Source organism: Triticum urartu, chromosome 4 (assembly GCF_003073215.2).
Source record: "Triticum urartu cultivar G1812 chromosome 4, Tu2.1, whole genome shotgun sequence".
Classification (NCBI taxonomy): Eukaryota; Viridiplantae; Streptophyta; class Magnoliopsida; order Poales; family Poaceae; genus Triticum; species Triticum urartu.
In genome coordinates this window covers 551,524,044-551,542,578 of record NC_053025.1, presented here as the reverse complement: position 1 = coordinate 551,542,578, position 18,535 = coordinate 551,524,044, and the positions used below count along the sequence as shown (strand labels likewise).

At 45.0% G+C, this 18,535-nt stretch overlaps 2 protein-coding genes across 2 annotated transcripts; one reads left to right on the top strand and one right to left on the bottom strand.

Moving 5' to 3' along the window:
- Positions 1-1,046: 1,046 nt before the first annotated feature.
- LOC125552620 (serine--tRNA ligase-like) lies at positions 1,047-12,180 on the bottom strand. The gene is made up of 10 exons (XM_048716231.1): positions 11,898-12,180; positions 11,740-11,810; positions 11,490-11,651; positions 11,043-11,148; positions 3,035-3,228; positions 2,497-2,600; positions 2,232-2,415; positions 1,949-2,128; positions 1,613-1,834; positions 1,047-1,526 (listed from the first exon to the last, which is right to left on the bottom strand). The coding sequence occupies exons 1-10, from the start codon at positions 12,055-12,057 to the stop codon at positions 1,512-1,514; spliced, it is 1,398 nt and encodes a 465-aa protein (XP_048572188.1). The 5' UTR covers positions 12,058-12,180; the 3' UTR covers positions 1,047-1,511.
- On the top strand, positions 3,270-6,125 carry LOC125552621. The gene is made up of 2 exons (XM_048716232.1): positions 3,270-5,734; positions 6,010-6,125. Exons 1-2 carry the CDS (start codon positions 4,570-4,572, stop codon positions 6,054-6,056), a joined length of 1,212 nt encoding a protein of 403 aa, XP_048572189.1. The 5' UTR covers positions 3,270-4,569; the 3' UTR covers positions 6,057-6,125.
- Positions 12,181-18,535: the final 6,355 nt, after the last annotated feature.

The window sequence follows — 18,535 nt, the reverse complement described above, 5'->3', positions numbered from 1 at the left end:
TCTGAGGAAACTGAAGCTTGGCAATTCCCTTGGCGCATTTCTTTTCGTTTCATAAGCTCGTGCCTGACAAGGAGCTACTTTGCTCCTAAAGAAGACGACACCAGTGGGCAGGGGCGCAACCAACCGACCATTGTTCCTCGTCATGATTACAGGATCACGTTCTCAAAATCCTTAGCAGTTCCCATTGCACTTTTGAAACTCAGCCATGGGTCGGGCCGGGGGTGTTCTGCACTATCTAGATGCAAAGCCGGCAGCCAGCCAGCGTGATCATCATAGTGCATGCAGGCCCGAACAACCAGATTAAGTATGCCCATTTACTTGGGAGTCAGGCGGTCCCGGCCTTCCCAATCGGCAGTGCATGGTCCCTTCCCTTGCATTATGCTACCTGGGTGGTAGTTGTAGAAGCACGCCAAGGGTTGGACAGGTTGTAGAGTCACCGGTTGCCGGCCTTTTTGGTTCATTCGCGGTATAACAGCGTGGTCGTCCGTGCGGATGTCAGGATAGGTTACATTACAGTTAACAGACAGCCGTTTTGGTGTCAGGATAGCATGTGTTTTCGTACACCAAGTATTCGAATCGAGGTCTTTTGAAATACGCCCAACGGTAGGTTGCTCGATTCAAAATGTAAATGGGGCACAAGATGCACATGCTGTGCTACCCTCACCCTGCTGCAACTGGCAACTGCAAATCCTGGCGTTTGAAGGCTACCCGAATGCAGTAAATTGGGGTCAAGAGATACAGTAACGTCGAGCAGTGAAAGGCCTGGAACGTGGAGGAACAGCGCTAGCCTGACATGCCCAGAAAGGAGTTGAGCAGCGATCTGTGGCGGGCTCCGCGCCATGATCCAGCGCACCAACGAAGATCAACACACATCGAGGTGACGAGCGGTGGGCGGTGGCTCACAAGCTCACCCCCTCAATTGGCTCCGCGCCACCGCTCACATGCAGGCACCAGGCAATGTGGCTTGTGTGGTAGCCTCTGAGTACCAGGCAATGAGCGTGATTTATACACATCAATCAGCCTTCAAACCCACCATAACAAATAAGTGAAGTCTAGACAACTTAAACGATTAATGAGTGACGTAAACTAATAACTACAATCATGAAAAGATATTAATGTACTTTCTGGTAAAATCTGAGCACATATCCTGGATTGCAATGTTTTGTAAACAGAACATGCAAAATGGGGCACCAATTCGAACTGCTGCTCCGTCCAGATCTTCAGTCGAATCGCGGATGAGGCCAGATGCTAGGTTGTGCTAATTAGAAAGATTATACAAGCCGCCATGAATGTGGTTACAGCCGGCTGTATAGCCCGATTGCCGGTGTCGGTTTCCCTTTTTTCATTTGGTTGCCCTAGCTTTGTAACTTCGACTTCATTTAATGAAATATAGCGCCACGATGTCTTTTTGTTAAAAGGAAATGGGACACCACAGACGACCCAGAAATTAACAAAAGGATGTATCATTATCTGCCTGATGGAAATAAGCTTCCATTCTCCCCTTTTACAGCTCAAGCTGCATTTCCCTGCAAGTAGAGGACGAAATAAACGCTCAGATGGTGGATTAACATGTTAACTTCTGAAACATGAAAAGCAAAGAGGAGCAAACTACCTTGGGTTTAGACTTGCTGGGTTTGGAGTCAGCAGCTTGTTTGCTATCAAGAGGACGCTTGAAAGGAAGGAAATCTATCCCACCCATGAATGGCTGCAGTGCTTTTGGCACTTCAACGCCATCCTCCCTCTGGTAGTTCTCCAGAATACAGCATAGGGTCCTCTCAGTTGCAGTCAGCGTAGAATTCAACATATGAACAAACTGTTTCGACTGCTCGTCATTCTGCAATTTGAACATGCATCAGTGGTGATAAGTGATCAGGCATTTTGATTACACTAGGTAGAAGTACAGCAGAGTGCTGTTATCTACCAGTGTCCATTTGAAACAAAACCCTACCTTTTTCTGGCCATAGCCTATTCCAAGTCTCCTTGCCTGATAATCTGTGCAATTTGAACAGGATACTAGTTCTCTGAATGTTTTTGACGCAGGGAACCATGCTTCCAAATCATACTTCTTAGCTGCTGCATCATTAAGCGCACCAGAGACAATCGAAACTAGTTGATATGGTAGGCCAATCTGTAGCAAGGTGGACAATATAGAAATGTTTAGACATGTCAAAAACACACAGTCGAGGCTATAAACATGGTGTTTAAGGTTTCACAAAGCTTCAGATTCATACCTCCTTATAAAAATCTTCTGCATTTTTTATCATCTCCTCGTGCATTTCCCAGGATTCATTGTCATTTGGACTTGTGGCACAGAACTGTTCGATCTTTTCAAACTGGTGGACTCTGAAGATGCCAGCTGTATCCCTCCCGTGTGAACCAGCTTCTTTCCGGAAGCACGTGGAGAACCCAGCATATCTAAACAGGCAAAGTTAATAACCGAATATAACTAATGCATAGTGACTGAAGAGAAGCTACTTAATCTTAGGCATTACCCACCTAATTGGCAAATCAGCAGGATATATCCGATCACCCAGATGATAAGCACATAGTGGTTGCTCGGATGTAGCTATGAGATACTTATCGTCTCCGTCACCTGTTACCTGCCAAATGCAACTAATGGTCATGGACATTATATTACATGCGTTGGGTCAAATAATACCATTTTGAAACATCATTAGTTCAAATCAACAATGATCATCAGGAACCAGTGTACTAACAGAATTAAACGAGCAATAGTTCTCCAAACATCCCCCTAAACAATACATCTCAAGACTAGCCAGATAGCGAACTGGATTTGAAAGGATACTTGTCTGAGAACACACTACCAATCTGTCTACCATAATGTTTAATGAAACTGGGCGGTGCTTACTGAAGCTGTGAACACACAATGACAAACTGGCAACAAGAGAATATGTTAGCATGCCCAGAGAAAGCATTGGAAAACATGGCCAAGTTTTTCAATACACAAATAAATGAAAGTAAGGATGCTCAATAACACCATAATATGTAAGAAGGGACACCTCTTTGGGCTTACTTTATAGAGCTCCTCATCAAATTGGGCCAACTGGGCACATTTTGCCATGATTTCCTTTCTCATGAAAAAAGGAGTTTGCATTGGTGTGAAGCCTCGTATTCTCAGGAATGTTAGGCCAAAATTTATCAATGCCTGGTTCAGGAGGACACCATTGCCCTTCAAAAAGAAACCTCTTCCACCAGCTACATCGGCACCTGCAAAAATTTGAGTGGGCAACAAAGTATGAGGGATAGCTAAACATTTAATAGAGCAACATAACATGATAATAACAATGGGTTTCTGTTAAGAGTACGTAATGGGCCTAATGGGCCTGGGCTGGCGGTATAGCCCGTTAGTCATAGGGTTAATTAGAGATAAGGGTCGCTTGCTTAGGGGTCAAGTAAGCTTTGCTGGGGAGTCAAGTAAACCTCTCTATATAAGGGGAGGAGATGTATCAATCTAATCAAGCAAGAATTAAGAAGGAAATCCCTTCCCTCTTGCTCGGCCGTGGCAAAAAGGCCCCCGGCCGGCCCTCTCGCGCCCTCCTTCTAGCAGGACCATAACAATCTGGTATCAGCTTTTCCAGATTCGATCATGTCCAGCCCTCCACCGAGTTCTTCCCACCCGCCGCCGCCGCACACCTACCCGCTGCTACCAGCGTCTTCATCGGCGCTGCTGCCCCACACAGAAGGCGCGCCGGCATTGGGCGTGCTGGCGTCCTCAGGGGCGATTGCACCCTCTGCCCCGGCCCCGGCGCCGTCCGCCCTTGTCCTCACCCCGGAGCAGATGACAGCCGCAATCCTGGAATTATGGCAGGCCGTGGCGGGCATCAAGGCCTAACTCGTCGGGCCCTATGCACCCCAGTCGCATCCCCAGCAGCCACCTCCTCCGCCGCCACACCAACAGCAGCTACCCCCGCCGCCGCCGCCCTTGGACGCGACCACGGCGCCGGTCATCTCTGTTAGAGTTATAATATAAGTCATGTACCCCTTTGTATTTATCTCGTTGTATGAGGGGTTTCCTGCATATGTTCCACACCTGTACATGTATATATATATCGGCCTATGGCCTCATGGGAATACAAGTTGCATATTCCTAACATGGTATTAGAGCTAGGTCAATTTTATAGCACGCGCAACTCGTGCGATTGATCCATCCGATCGATCTCCAACCGCTGCTCGAAGCTCGTCCTTCTCGATCGAAACAGGGCCCCGTCCCTCGCGGCTTCATCCCTGGGTGCTGTCGATCCGGCTGGATCCGGCTAGTCCCGCTCGCAGCTGGCCGTCAACGGGCCCGATCGGCCTAGTCCCGCTCGCAGCCGGCCTCGATCTCCCAGCAGCCGCCTGATCCAACAGCGCTGCTCTCCCACTCGAAGCTGCTCCATAGCCAGCGCCTGATCCCAGGGCGCTCGTCCCAGCCGCCCGTCCCGCCTGATCCCGATCTCCCAGGGCGCTCGTCCCAGCCGCCCGTCCCGCGGGCTGCCCAGGAGCTCGTCCGAAGCTCCAGTAGCCAGCGCCTGATCCTGATCTGGTTGTTCTAGTCCGATCCAAAAAAAAATGTCTGCTGCCTCGGGTTTTGTTGCTGTCCCTCGCTGTCCGGTGATCTTTGATGGTACTAACTACACCGAGTTCACTGGCTTCATGCGCATTCACATGCGTGGCATTCGTCTTTGGGGTGTTCTTTCTGGCGAGGTCTGCTGTCCCCCACGTCCAGTTCCTCCGGTGGCCCCTACTCCGCCAACTCCATCGGTTCTTCCTACGGATGCTAATCAGGCCGCCAAGGATGCGGCTAAGGTTGCTGATGAGGCTGCTGATCGTGCTTATGATGAGAGGGTTTTGGCTTATGAGGAGGCTCTTCAGTTGTATCATGGTGCTCTGTCTGCTTACACCCAGTGGCTTGATGATGATGCTCGTGCTGCAGCTGTTCTCACTGCTAGTGTTCTGCCTCAGTTTGCTTCTGAATTTCTGGGTCTTTCTACTGTCTTTGAGATGTGGACCCGTCTTCGTGAGCGCTATCAGCCCTCTGGTGATGCCTTATACCTCTCTGTGATCCGTCAGGAGCATGCTCTTCAGCAGGGTGACTCTACTGTTGATGACTTCTATGCACAGAGTTCTGCTATCTGGCGTCAGCTTGATTCTCTCCGTAGTGCTGGGTGTCGTACCTGCCCCTGTTGCCAGGCTGTCCAGGCCAATTTGGAGTTTCATCGCGTCTATGAGTTCTTGTCTCGGCTCCGTAAGGAGTTTGAGCCCCGGCGTGCTCAGTTGTTTGCTCGTGGCCGTATTTCTCTCATGGAGGCGCTTTCTGAGATTCGTGCAGAGGAGACTCGCTTACGTGGTGCTGGTTTGCTGGAGGTTCCCTCTGTGCTTGCTACTCGTGCTCCTACGCCACCTGCTCCATCGACCACTTCTCGCTCGAGTGCTCCGCCGCTCTTGCCCACTCCTTCTGGAGGCTCAGGTCGCCCCCGTCCACACTGCGCCTATTGCAACAATGATGGTCATCTTGAGTCTCAGTGCTATACGAAGAAGAAACACCTGCGCAAGGCTCGATCATCATCTTCAGGGACTTCGTCGTCTACCTCGACAGCTTCAGCCATTGCTTTGACTGAGCAGGATATTCTGAGACTTAAGCGTCTGCTCGCGGCTTCAGGTTCTTCCTCGACGGGTACTGCCGGTTCTGTGACTGATGCTTCCCGCACTGAGCAATCACCCTCTACACAGTCAGGTACATCCCCATGGGTTCTGGACTCTGGAGCTTCTTTTCATATGTCTTCTAATTCCTCCACTTTGTCCTCTCTTCGCTCACTGGATTCTCCTATTCATGTCTTCACTGCTGATGGTACTCCACTTTCTGTTGCTAGTAGAGGCAATCTTACTACTCCTTATTCTGTTCCTGATGTTGCTCATGTTCCTCGACTTACCATGAATTTGTTTTCTGCTGGTCAACTTACGGATTCTGGTTGTCGCGTCATCCTTGACGTTGACTCTTGTTCTGTCCAGGACCGTCACACGCACACTCTGGTTGGGGCTGGCCCTCGCCGCCGTGATTCTCAGGGTCTTTGGGAGTTGGACTGGCTTCATGTTCCTTCTGCTGCCACCACCATCGCCAGTTCTTCTGCTTCTGTTGCCTCCGTCACTGGTTCCTTCCAGCAGTGGCATCATCGACTTGGTCATCTGTGTGGTTCTCGGTTGTCTTCTTTAGTTCGTCGAGGCCTTCTGGGGCCTGTCTCAGGAGATGTCTCTTTAGAGTGTCAGGGTTGTCGTCTTGGCAAACAGATTCAGTTACCATATTCACATAGTGAGTCAGTGTCTAAGCGTCCTTTTGATTTAGTCCATTCTGATGTATGGGGTCCGGCCCCTTTCGCTTCGAAAGGTGGTCATAAATACTATATTATTTTCATAGATGATTTCTCTCGTTACACATGGCTTTATTTCATGACTTCTCGTTCTGAGGTGTTGTCTATTTATAAGCGTTTTGCTGCCATGGTTCATACTCAGTTCTCTTCACCCATTCGTGTTTTTCGTGCTGACTCCGCTGGCGAGTATATTTCTAAGATGTTGCGTGGTGTTCTTGCTGAGCAAGGGACTCTCTCTCAATTCTCTTGTCCTGGTGCTCATGCTCAGAATGGTGTGGCTGAGCGAAAGCATCGACATCTTCTTGAGACGGCTCGTGCATTGATGATTGCTGCCTCTCTCCCGCCTCATTTTTGGGCTGAGGCCGTCTCCACATCCACCTACCTTATCAATATACAGCCTTCCGCTGCTCTACAGGGTGGTGTTCCTTTCGAGCGACTTTTTGATCGTTCTCCCGATTATTCGATGCTTCGCTTGTTTGGTTGTGTTTGCTATGTTCTTCTGGCCCCTCGCGAACGCACCAAACTGACCGCTCAGTCTGTTGAGTGTGTTTTCTTGGGCTACAGTGATGAGCATAAGGGCTATCGTTGTTGGGATCCTATTGGTCGTCGGATGCGTATCTCTCGAGATGTGACTTTTGAAGAGTCTCGTCCCTTCTACCCACGCCCATCTTCCTCGACTTTTTCAGTGCAGGCTATCTCTTTCCTCACTTTTCCTGACTCCCCTATCACCCCCGCCGACACTGTACCTCTCCGTTCCACTTCCTCTCCTTCTCCACATCTCGTTGACTTGCAGCCACCATCCTCCCCGGTCTCCTCGCCTAGCATGTCACCAGATTCTACACCTTCATCTCCGGTGACTTCTTCGTCGTCACCCCCTGATTCTACCTTGCCGATTCCTCCTTCTATTATTCCATCTCTTCCTCAGCATTACACTCGTCGTCCACGACCAGTCGATGCCTCTGTGGATGGGTCGTCATCTTCCTCTCAGCCTACTTATGGCTTGCGTTCTCGTCCTCGTCCGCCTGTTGATCGCTTTGGATTTCCCACCGCTGGTGCTGCTGTTCTTGAGCCAACTTCTTACCGTCAGGCTGTTGTTCATCCTGAATGGCAGTTTGCGATGGCAGAGGAGATTGCTGCTCTTGAACGCACTGGTACTTGGGATCTTGTTTCTCTTCCTCCCGGAGTCCGTCCGATCACTTGTAAGTGGGTCTACAAGGTTAAGACTCGCTCCGATGGTTCTCTTGAGCGCCACAAAGCTCGTCTTGTGGCTCGTGGTTTTCAGCAGGAGCATGGTCGTGATTATGACGAGACTTTTGCTCCTGTGGCTCATATGACCACTGTTCGTACCCTTCTTGCCGTTGCCTCTGCACGTCACTGGTCTATATCTCAGCTTGATGTTAAGAATGCCTTTCTTAATGGTGAGCTGCGTGAGGAGGTGTACATGCAGCCACCACCTGGGTATTCTGTTCCTGATGGCATGGTATGTCGTCTTCGTCGCTCTCTCTATGGCCTTAAGCAAGCCCCCCGCGCCTGGTTTGAGCGCTTTGCCTCTGTGATCACTGCTGCTGGTTTTTTAGCAAGTGCTCATGATCCCGCATTGTTTATTCACCTTTCTCCTCGTGGTCGGACTCTTCTTCTTCTTTATGTTGATGACATGATCATCACGGGGGATGACCCCGAGTATATTGCCTTTGTAAAGGCCCGTCTTAGTGAGCAGTTTCTTATGTCTGATCTTGGACCTCTTCGCTACTTTCTTGGGATTGAAGTCTCTTCTACCTCTGATGGCTTTTTTATATCCCAGGAAAAGTATATCCAGGATCTTCTTGCTCGTGCTGCTCTTACTGACGAGCGCGTTGTTGAGACTCCTATGGAGCTCAATGTTCACCTCCGTGCTACTGATGGCGATCCTCTCCCTGATCCGACGCGTTATCGTCATCTTGTTGGCAGTCTTGTCTATCTAGCTGTCACTCGTCCGGACATCTCTTATCCGGTTCATATTCTGAGTCAGTTTGTCTCTGCCCCCACCTCGGTTCACTATAGTCATCTCCTTCGTGTTCTTCGATATCTTCGAGGCACGATCTCTCACCGTCTATTCTTTCCTTGCTCCAGTTCTTTACAGCTCCAGGCCTATTCGGATGCTACGTGGGCTAGTGATCCTTCCGATCGCCGTTCACTTTCTGCTTACTGTGTTTTTCTTGGTGGTTCTCTCATTGCCTGGAAGACGAAGAAACAGCTTGCAGTTTCCCGTTCGAGTGCCGAGGCTGAGTTGCGAGCAATGGCTCTTTTGACGACAGAGGTGACTTGGTTACGGTGGTTACTTCAGGATTTTGGTGTTTCTGTCACTACACCGACTCTGCTTCTATCTGACAGTACAGGGGCTATCAGCATTGCACGTGATCCTGTGAAGCATGAGCTCACCAAGCATATTGGTGTTGATGCTTTCTATGTGCGCGCTGCTGTGCAGGATCAGGTTATTGCTCTTCAGTATGTGCCTTCCGAGTTACAGTTGGCGGATTTCCTGACGAAGGCTCAGACTAGAGCACAACATGGCTTTTATCTCTCCAAACTCAGTGTTGTTCATCCCCCATGAGTTTGAGGGGGGGTGTTAGAGTTATAATATAAGTCATGTACCCCTTTGTATTTATCTCGTTGTATGAGGGGTTTCCTGCATATGTTCCACACCTGTACATGTATATATATATCGGCCTATGGCCTCATGGGAATACAAATTGCATATTCCTAACAATCTCGTACCAGTATGGGATGCCCTACGACGGGACTGCGACGACCTCGTTCCCATCAGCGCCGCCGCCGTCCTAGGGCGTCCCCATCCAGCAGCTCAAGTTCCCGCCGTCGCCGTCACCGCTTCCGGCTTGGATCGCTACCCGCCACGTGTCGGCGGCGGTGAGGCTGCAGGCTGCTGCGCGCGGCCTCCTAGCGCGTCGGCGTGTGCGGGAGATGCGTGGTCTGCAGCTGCCGCTCCTCCCAGTTGCGCTTCGCTGCGCAAAGGACCTCGATCTCGACCGCTGCGTCGGGGATCTTGGGCATGCGGTTTTCCCCACGGGTGGCGGGCATGCTGTTTTCCCCACGGACAGCGACCTCAAAGTCTGCGACATCGGCGGTTGGGGGGGGCGCACCCCTCCTCGCCATTCTCCATCGAAAGCCCTCCACTCTTCTCTGTGCGGTGCAAACCAACAGCCGTCCGGCGGGTTGAAGGCATGGTGTCACTGACAGGAGCGCACCGCGTAGCACCACTGCATTCCTCCGCCGGCCGCCGCAAGGGCTCCTCTGCTGGTCGCTCTTGCGACCACTTCCAGGTGGCCATACACATGCACTCCTTTTGTCTAGATGGTGTCCATGGGATCCAGGTGGCTGCACACGTGCACGTCCGACGTGCGGATGGTGTCCACTTTATGTTCAGGGGTCCAAAATAAAGGGTCTCGGTCCATTTCAGGTTGGGAGTAATAAAACAAGCCGAGATGTAAAAGACTTGTTTTTAGGTGTTAGGTTTGTGTTGCGTCGAGTCATGGTTATAAGTTGGTTAGGTTGCAACTCGAGGACAAGCTGCACGTCCAGGTGGGGTGTAGTGTTAGAGTACGTAATGGGCCTAATGGGCCTGGGCTGGCGGTATAGCCCGTTAGTCTTAGGGTTAATTAGAGATAAGGGTCGCTTGCTTAGGGGTCAAGTAAGCCTTGCTGGGGAGTCAAGTAAACCTCTATATAAGGGGAGGAGATGTATCAATCTAATCAAGCAAGAATTAAGAAGGAAATCCCTTCCCTCTTGCTCGGCCGTGGGCAAAAAGGCCCCCGGCCGGCCCTCTCGCGCCCTCCTTCTAGCAGGACCATAACAGTTCACATATTGAGTAACCCCAGAGAGCTTGTTCTATTATATTATGAGAAAAGAAAAGAGGCTTCCTAAGTTTAAAAGAACAAACGTTTCATAAGCTTGAAGGTAGTGCAGGTAGATGCAAACATAAGAAAGTTGTTACTATTCTGCTACTAAATTTGATGGTCTGGGGTTCCATGACATCGTACAGAGCAATACAAATACAATCTATCAATCCCATCCCATATTCCCATATATGTATCAACAGCAATTGACAATGGTTTTTGTGACGCCACATACTAGATAAAACAACAGAATCAACGGTGCTAGTTGAAACCAGAAATTTCAGTTGCTGATACAGCAGTGCTAGCGGATGCCAGAAACTTCAGTTGCCGACACAGCAGTGCTAATTGATGCCAGAAACTTCAGTTGCCAATACAGCAGTGCTAGTTGAAACCAGAAATTTCAGTCAAATACACAAAATACTATTGCAAGTGTTTCACAAGACATTTTGCCAAATCAGCCATAAAGCAAAGCATGCCCCAGAATTGTGCGCATGCAGTCATACAAATTGTAGTCGTACTGATTATTAAAAATTCTTCAAAGCCAAAACCTATATTTGTCGGTATTGCTGTTCATCCAAAGTTTGGAACAAAAGTTATTGTTTTAGTCTTACAGAGAGGCAGAACAAAATCCATTCTAGAATGACAACTAGCACAACAAGAGAAGCAATTTAGTACTACGACAGGGTAAAGGAATATGCATTTGAACTTTCAACTAAACTTGAAACAAGCTAATCCAAACACAATGAGCAAGCATTCGAGCAACAGATGATTGTTTTTTAGCACATACCCTTGTCCAAAGATGCAATGTCAAGCATTAGGCAAAGATCCACATGATTCTTCAAGTTCTCCTCCAGTCTCCTCTCTCCCCATGTCCGGACAATAGCATTGTTTGCCTGAGAGAAGGAAATATTAAACCGCTTGAGATGCAGATGCCTTAGTATCAGTTCTGTGAAGAAAAGCTTGCCAGGATATTTCACATTACTAGAATAGGCACGTCCAATTGCTCACAAGCAGATTCAAACCCAACTGAACGTAATGCAGTGATCTTTCTTGTATATTACTATAGTGCCTAAATTGCAATAGGGATACCAATAGAGGAAACAGGAGAGTGAACTAGGTCAAAAACTAGAGCTAGTAGTTGCAAACAATTGCTAAAAAGGACACAATGCAATCAAACCAATGTTCTCTTAGTTATCTGGAACCACGAAATGTAAGGTTTGCACTTTCAACGCACCTCGTCGCCGCTGATGGGCACAGATTCATGCACGAGGTTGCCAATGGTGACGAGCTTGGCATCGAGGGTGGTCTTGGCCTCCTCCACATCCTTCTCCTTGGCGGCCAGCCTCCTCTTGATCTCCTCTGTGCTCTGTATCAGCTCCGTCGCATCCTGCTTTTTCTGCAAAAATTCGACATACCCACGGTCACGTGCGAATCCAGAGCCAACCTAAACGGGGCGAAAACAGAGCAAATCGACGCGAACGTACGGCCTTGAGCTTGCCGATCTCCTTGCTGGTCTTGTTGAGCTCCTGCCGGATCTTGTCAAGCTCAAACTGCCCTGCAGAGACAATACATACATCCTGGGGCTCAGGGTCCGCGGATCCGGAAGGTTCTGGGAGGGGTCAGGGAGCGGAGGAGCTCTTACTCTGGCGCCACGCCTCGTCGAGGACGATGACCTCGTCGACGAGCGCAACGTTTTCTTCTAATGTTTCGGGCTTGGCGTCGGCGGAGCGTCTGCGTTGCGACTCGCGGACAAGCTCAGGGTCGCCGCCCTTCTCCTTGCGGAAGAGGTTGATGTCGAGCATCTTCTCGCGCGACGGCGGCTACGGGTGGGACGGCGGCGGCGGCGGCGGCGGCGGGGAGGAAGGGATTTTCTTCTCTGTGTTTTTCTTTGACACGGGGAGCAAGGGTTTTGACGCAGAGAAGATGGCGGCGGCCCCAAGTTAGTCCATTTTGTCCTCGCAAATTGGCCCACACGCCTGTAAGTCCTTGGGCACGGCCCATTTAGCTCCTTTTTGTCTTTCTCCTCGCTGTAAATATTTGCATATGTTCGGTTGATCCATGTATAGTACTCCCTCCGTCCCAAATTTGTACTAAGCTCGAGACAGTTATTTTGGGACGGAGGGAGTAGTATTTTCATCTGAAAAAAACGTATATGTAGTAGCTTTATCACCAGTTTCGGGAACCTTTTAGAAGATTCCATAAAAAAATTAATGCAGCTTTCTCTTGCGTTTTTTCAGGACGACTTCTATTTTATTTTCCCTTTTCCAAATATGTGAACATTTCAAAATTATAAACTTTTCTTAAATTTGTGAAAATTTTCAAATGCATGGAATTTCTACAACTTATGAAGTTATTCAAATTTGTGAACATATTTAAAAATCTATTTTTTTTCAAATTCATGAACTTTTTTTTCAGGTTTGAGAACTTTTCCTGAAATTTATTATTTTTTCTCGAATTGGTGAACTATATTCAGAAATTCATGCAATTTATAAAACTTGTGATTTTTTCATTTTTCTGTAAAATTTTATAAATACACGATTTTTTTCAATTTTATGAACCTTTTTCAAAATCCATGATTTTTTCAATTTTTCTGGGGAAAAAATAAAATCCATGTTTTTCAGATTATTTTTTTCCTAGAAAGTGAAGTAAATTGGTCGACCGGTCGAGCAGTGAAATCAGACAAGTGCCCAGATAGACTAGGCACGCAAGGCATCGTGTTAGGCTGGCCGATGAAGACCAGGCGTTTGACCGCCACATCGTTCTGTGGCGCATAATGAGTTGTAAAAGAGATGTCAGTGGATAGACATGAAATGCGCACCCTGGGAGATGATTCACTAGTGCCCTACACTCCTTTTTTTACTTTAGATTTTTTCTTGTTTTCTCACTTTTAAATTTATTACAATTTTGAAATCAATAAATAGTTTTTGAAATTTTAGAACAAGTTTATAAAAACTCCGGAATACTTTTTGAAATTCATGTACATTTTTTTATTTCATGAAATTTTTGAAATTTTTAAATATTTTTAAAATTCGTTAACACATTCTGAAATTGTGAAAGTTTTTCGAATTCATGAAAAATTTCTCCAAGTTATGAACATTTTTTTAATTCATGGATTTTAAATTATGAATGTCTTTTGAATACAAGAACATTTCTACAAGTCATGAACATTTTTTGAATTTGTGAAAATTTTATTAATTCACGAAAGTTTTTGAAATAATGAAAGTTTTTTGAATTCACGAACATATTTCCAAGTTCGGAACATATTTTGAATGCAAACTTTTAAAGAATTCGTACCAATGTTTTGTAATTCAGGAACATTTATAAAAAATTGAAACATTAATTTTAATTTCAGAACTATTTTGAAATCCCGAATATTTTTTAAAAGAAGAAAAAATATTGCAAAGAACAACAAATGACAAAAAATGAAAGAAAAGAAACATGAGTGTGGGTGGGGGAATGTAAGGTACACGATTGCTTGCTATCGCCAACAAGCCCGCAGACCGCAGCACTGCCACCTCGCGTTTTATATTATTTTTTAAAACTTAAATGTGTATATGATTTTTTAAACCTAAATTTACACGAGCATGCATGGAGGCTAGGTGAGTAAAGATGTGGGTACGCCAGGCTACCGCCATGCAAATTATGTTTCCTTTCCATTTTAATATTAAGTTTAAAACCAAAATTTACATGATTTTTTATTAGAAGAAAAAAAACAAAGTGAATTTGAAATTTTTTAGCACGAATGCCTTTAATAAAAATATTCACAACAGTGCAAAAATGTTTCTACGTTGAAGAAATGTATGTGAATGTTTTGAAAATGTGTACATGATGTACAAAAATGTTGGCATAGCATAATGAAAATGTAGATGGCATTTTAAAGAAGTACTATCGCATTCCAAAAAAATGTTGTGGCATTAAAAAAACAATTATACAATGAAAAATACATTTTCATATTTTATGAAAACGTTTATTTCGATCAAAATGTACATTGCATTTTAAAAGGAATATTCACGTGTTTCCAAAGTAATGTCGGTGAAATATTTCAAAATGTTTATGAATCGTAAAAAAATGTCCTAGTAGTTTGAAAAAATATATTGACATTAAAAATATGTTCAGAATGTATTTAAAAAACATTTACATGTGTTTGAAATAGTGTTCATAATATGTTTTCAACAAAAATGTACATTGTGTGTGTGAGAAATCTACAACATGTATTGAAAAAATTGTTTCACAACTACACTGAAAATGTTCAATATGCGCTGAACGAAAGTAGGCATGTGTTAAAAACAACAAAAAGTGATGACAACTGACGAAGAAACGTAAAAAAAGAAATGAAAACCAAGAATAAAAACAAAGTACACAGAAGGAAAAAGCCTGTAATAATAAAAATAAAATCAAAGAAAAAAACTGAGAAAAATCAGTGCAAAAAAAGGAAACATGAGAACTAAGCAAGTTTTTGTTTGTGAGGAAAACAAAGGATAAGAGTGATAACCTACAAAGAAACGAAGAAAACCAATAAAAGACAAAGAAAAACTGATTGAGACACAAAGAAACTTCCTCGCAAAAAAAAAGAGACACAAAGAAACTTGAAGAAAAAAATAAACGATGAAAAACCAAAGCGAGCGCAGCCAGCATCGAGCGACCCGAAGTATGCAAAATGGACTGGCACCGATACTATAGCACAAAGGATAAATTTTCAGACAAGCGTACCATACAACTCGCTACAAGCAAGACACATAGTCTCCGCGCTCTCCCGATTCGTATTTGGCACTTATAGCCCAATTGGTAAAGGGCGCACACCGCTCATACTAAACTGAACAGCCCAGGTAGAAGCCTGTTTTGTTTTTTGCGAACATCACTATCCGGTTTTGTCAAGCTTCTAGAATCTTCTAAAGATTTTCTTAAAATTTCTTCTTCTTTTTTCCCTTTTGTTTCCCTTTTTCTCTATTTTTTATTTTATTTTTCCTTATATTTCAAATTCCTGAGCATTTTTTAATTCATGAAGTTTCTTAAATTCGAGATTGTTTTTAAAAATTCCATGGAGATTTTCAAATTGTGAACTTCTTTAATTCAATATTTTTTTTCCAATTTTTTTAAAACTTTTTTCAAATTTATGAATATTTTTCAAATTCTGAACAATTTCATAATTTGTGAACTTTTAGAAAATTGTGATCATTCTTTCAAATCAACGAACTTTTTCAAATGAATTAATTTGTTTTTGAGTTTACGAACTCTTTTTCAAATTCACGAACATTTATGCAAATTCATATTTAAAAAAATAAACTTTTTCCAAATTCATGAACTTCTGAACTCATAAAAAAATTTGTGATTTGTTTCAAATTCATACTATTTTTCAAAATTGCAAGATTTTTCAAAAATCACGTACTTGTTAAAGAACGTCAATTTTTTTATTTCACATTTTTCCCAATAGTTTTATGAAAAAACAACTGGTTTTTCCTAGCAAGCAACCACGAGAAAAAATGGGACAAAAAAGCCAGTTAGCGAAGGGAGGGAGCGAGCGATAGAGCTCACGTTAGATTGGGTCGCATCCCACTTGCATGCACGCTGGATAGGACTTCTCTGCCACTCTTTTTGGAGAAAATTTCTTATTTGACATTATCTTAAAATCTGCTTCCTTATTTGATATTAATTTTTTTTTCCTATTTGACACAAGTTCTAAATTTTATTTCTTATATGACATTTCCGTCCATTTTAAGCATAAATGACACCTGAAAAGACGATTTTGCCCCTCATGTGGTATGTGTGTGGGGGCAATAGCGCACACACGCAGCATCAGTTCGAGGACAGGAGCACACACGCAACAACACATACACATGCACCAACATGCACGTGCACGTGTGCACACACCCACCCACACACACAACAACACACATGCACGCGCACACACACATGCAACACACACACAGCAGCAGCAGCACACACACAGGCAGCACATAGGCACGCAACAGCACGCGCGCACACACACACGTACACACGCAGTAGCAAACACACACGCAGCAGCACACATGCACACACACATGCAACAGCAGCACACATGTGCGCGTGCACCCACACACGCGCACGCACACACATCCCGCATGAGGGGCAAAATCGTCTTTTCAGGTGTCATTTAGGCCTAAAATGGACGGAAGTGTCGTATAGGGAATAAAATTTACGACTAGCGTCGAATAGGGAAAAAAACTTTTTCAGTGTCAAATAAGGAATCAGATTTTAAGACAGTGTCAAATAAGGAATTTTCTCCTCTTTTTACTTAAAAAACACATACAATGCCAATATCCAATTCTCTGTCCGGGCTCATCTATAGCCCGTGAATAGTAATTTCAAGTAAAATACTAGAAAAAATAAAAAAAATCTGATTTTTTCATGTTAAATGATTGAGTGCGCGAAGTGCGTGCCAAATTTCAAATAATTTGAATATCTAAGCAAAAAAGATCGGGCCCGAACAGTGTACAAACAGTAAACTTTTTCACAGACCTCTAATTTGTCTTTTTTGCTGAGAGCTACTCAAGCATTCAAATACTTTGAAATTTGGCACAGACATCATACACTTGGTCATCTTTCTCCACATTTTTTAATGATTTTTTTAAAATATTTTAACGATTTTTTATTCACTCAAGGGCTCATTTGACCCCTGGGAGCCAAATTGCTGCTCTCCATACAATGGCACTCTTTTAAGGGCCGTAAGGGTTCCATTTTTTCTCTATTTTTGCGGAAAAAATACAATGTCGTGGTGGATTTCCTCACGACAACACATGTAATTATGGAGATAAGCGTGGGGGAAGCGGGGGATTCACCCTTCGTATTCCGATTTTTGAAGACAAGGTTTGTTTCTATCTTTCTCTTTGTGTGTCAAGTTCTTTGTGGAAGACTCGGCACAACTCATACTCCGCCGCCCGCCACTCTATGATGCTATAAAAAGCACCTCCTCCTCGAGCGACCATATCCCATCCCCTCCACCTACCGTCGGCCTCTTACCGTGCCTCTCCTGCCCCATCCCCTCTCTACAGGACATGGAGACAACGACCGCGGTGGAGCTTGTGTCCACACAGGTAGGGATGTAAATGGTACGAATAATTTCCACTCCGAATCCGCATTTGAATCCATTTCTAAGGATATGGTATGCACTTGCACGAAAGAGCCGGATATGAAGCCAAATCTTTTCGAAAATCGTTTTAGAAGTGGGGAAAAGGAAAATGAGAGACGACTGGCGAATAATGTAATGCGAGAGATGAGAGTTTATGATGGGTACTTGGTATGTCTTGACTTGGTGTAGATCTCCCCGGCAACGGCGCCACAAATCCTTCTTGCTACCTCTTGAGCTTGTGTTATTTTTTTCCTTGAAGAGTAAATGGTGATGCAACAAAGGAGCGTAAGTATTTCCCTCAGTTTTGAGAATCAAGGTATCAATCCAGTAGGAGACTACGCAACAAGCCACTGAATACTTGCACAAACAAACACCAACATGCAACCAACGTGACAAAGGGGTTGTCAATCCCTTCACGGTTATTCGCAAAGTGAATCTGATAGAGATGGATAAACGGTAAAATAATATTTTTGGTATTTTTGGTTTATGGAACGAAAAGTAAAGATTACAAAGGAAAGTAAATAGTAAAGTGGAATTGTAGATCGAAAACTTATATGATGGAAAATAGACCCGGGGGCCATAGGTTTCACTGGTGGCTTCTCTCAAGATAGAAATTATTACGGTGGGTGAACAAATTACTGCCGAGCAATTGATAGAAAGACGCGAAGTTATGACGATATCTAAGTCAATGATCATGAATATAGGCATCACATCTGTGTCAAGTAGATCGAAACGATTCTGCATCTACTACTACTACTCCACACATTGACCGACTCCTGCCTGCATCTAGCGTATTAAGTTCATAAGAACAGAGTAACGCATTAAGCAAGATGGCATGATGTAGCGGGATTAACTCAAGCAATATGATGAAAACCCCATCTTGTTATCCTTGATGGCAACAATACAATACGTGCCATGCTGCCCCTACTGTCACTAGGAAAGGACACCGCAAGATTTGTTGGGAAACATAGTAATTTCAAAAAAATTCCTACGCACACGCAAGATCATGGTGATGCATAGCAACGAGAGGGGAGAGTGTTGTCCACATACCCTCCTAGACCGAAAGCGAAAGCGTTAGCACAACGCGGTTGATGTAGTCGTATGTCTTCACGATCCGACCGATCAAGTACCGAACGCACGGCACCTCCGAGTTCAGCACATGTTCAGCCCGATGA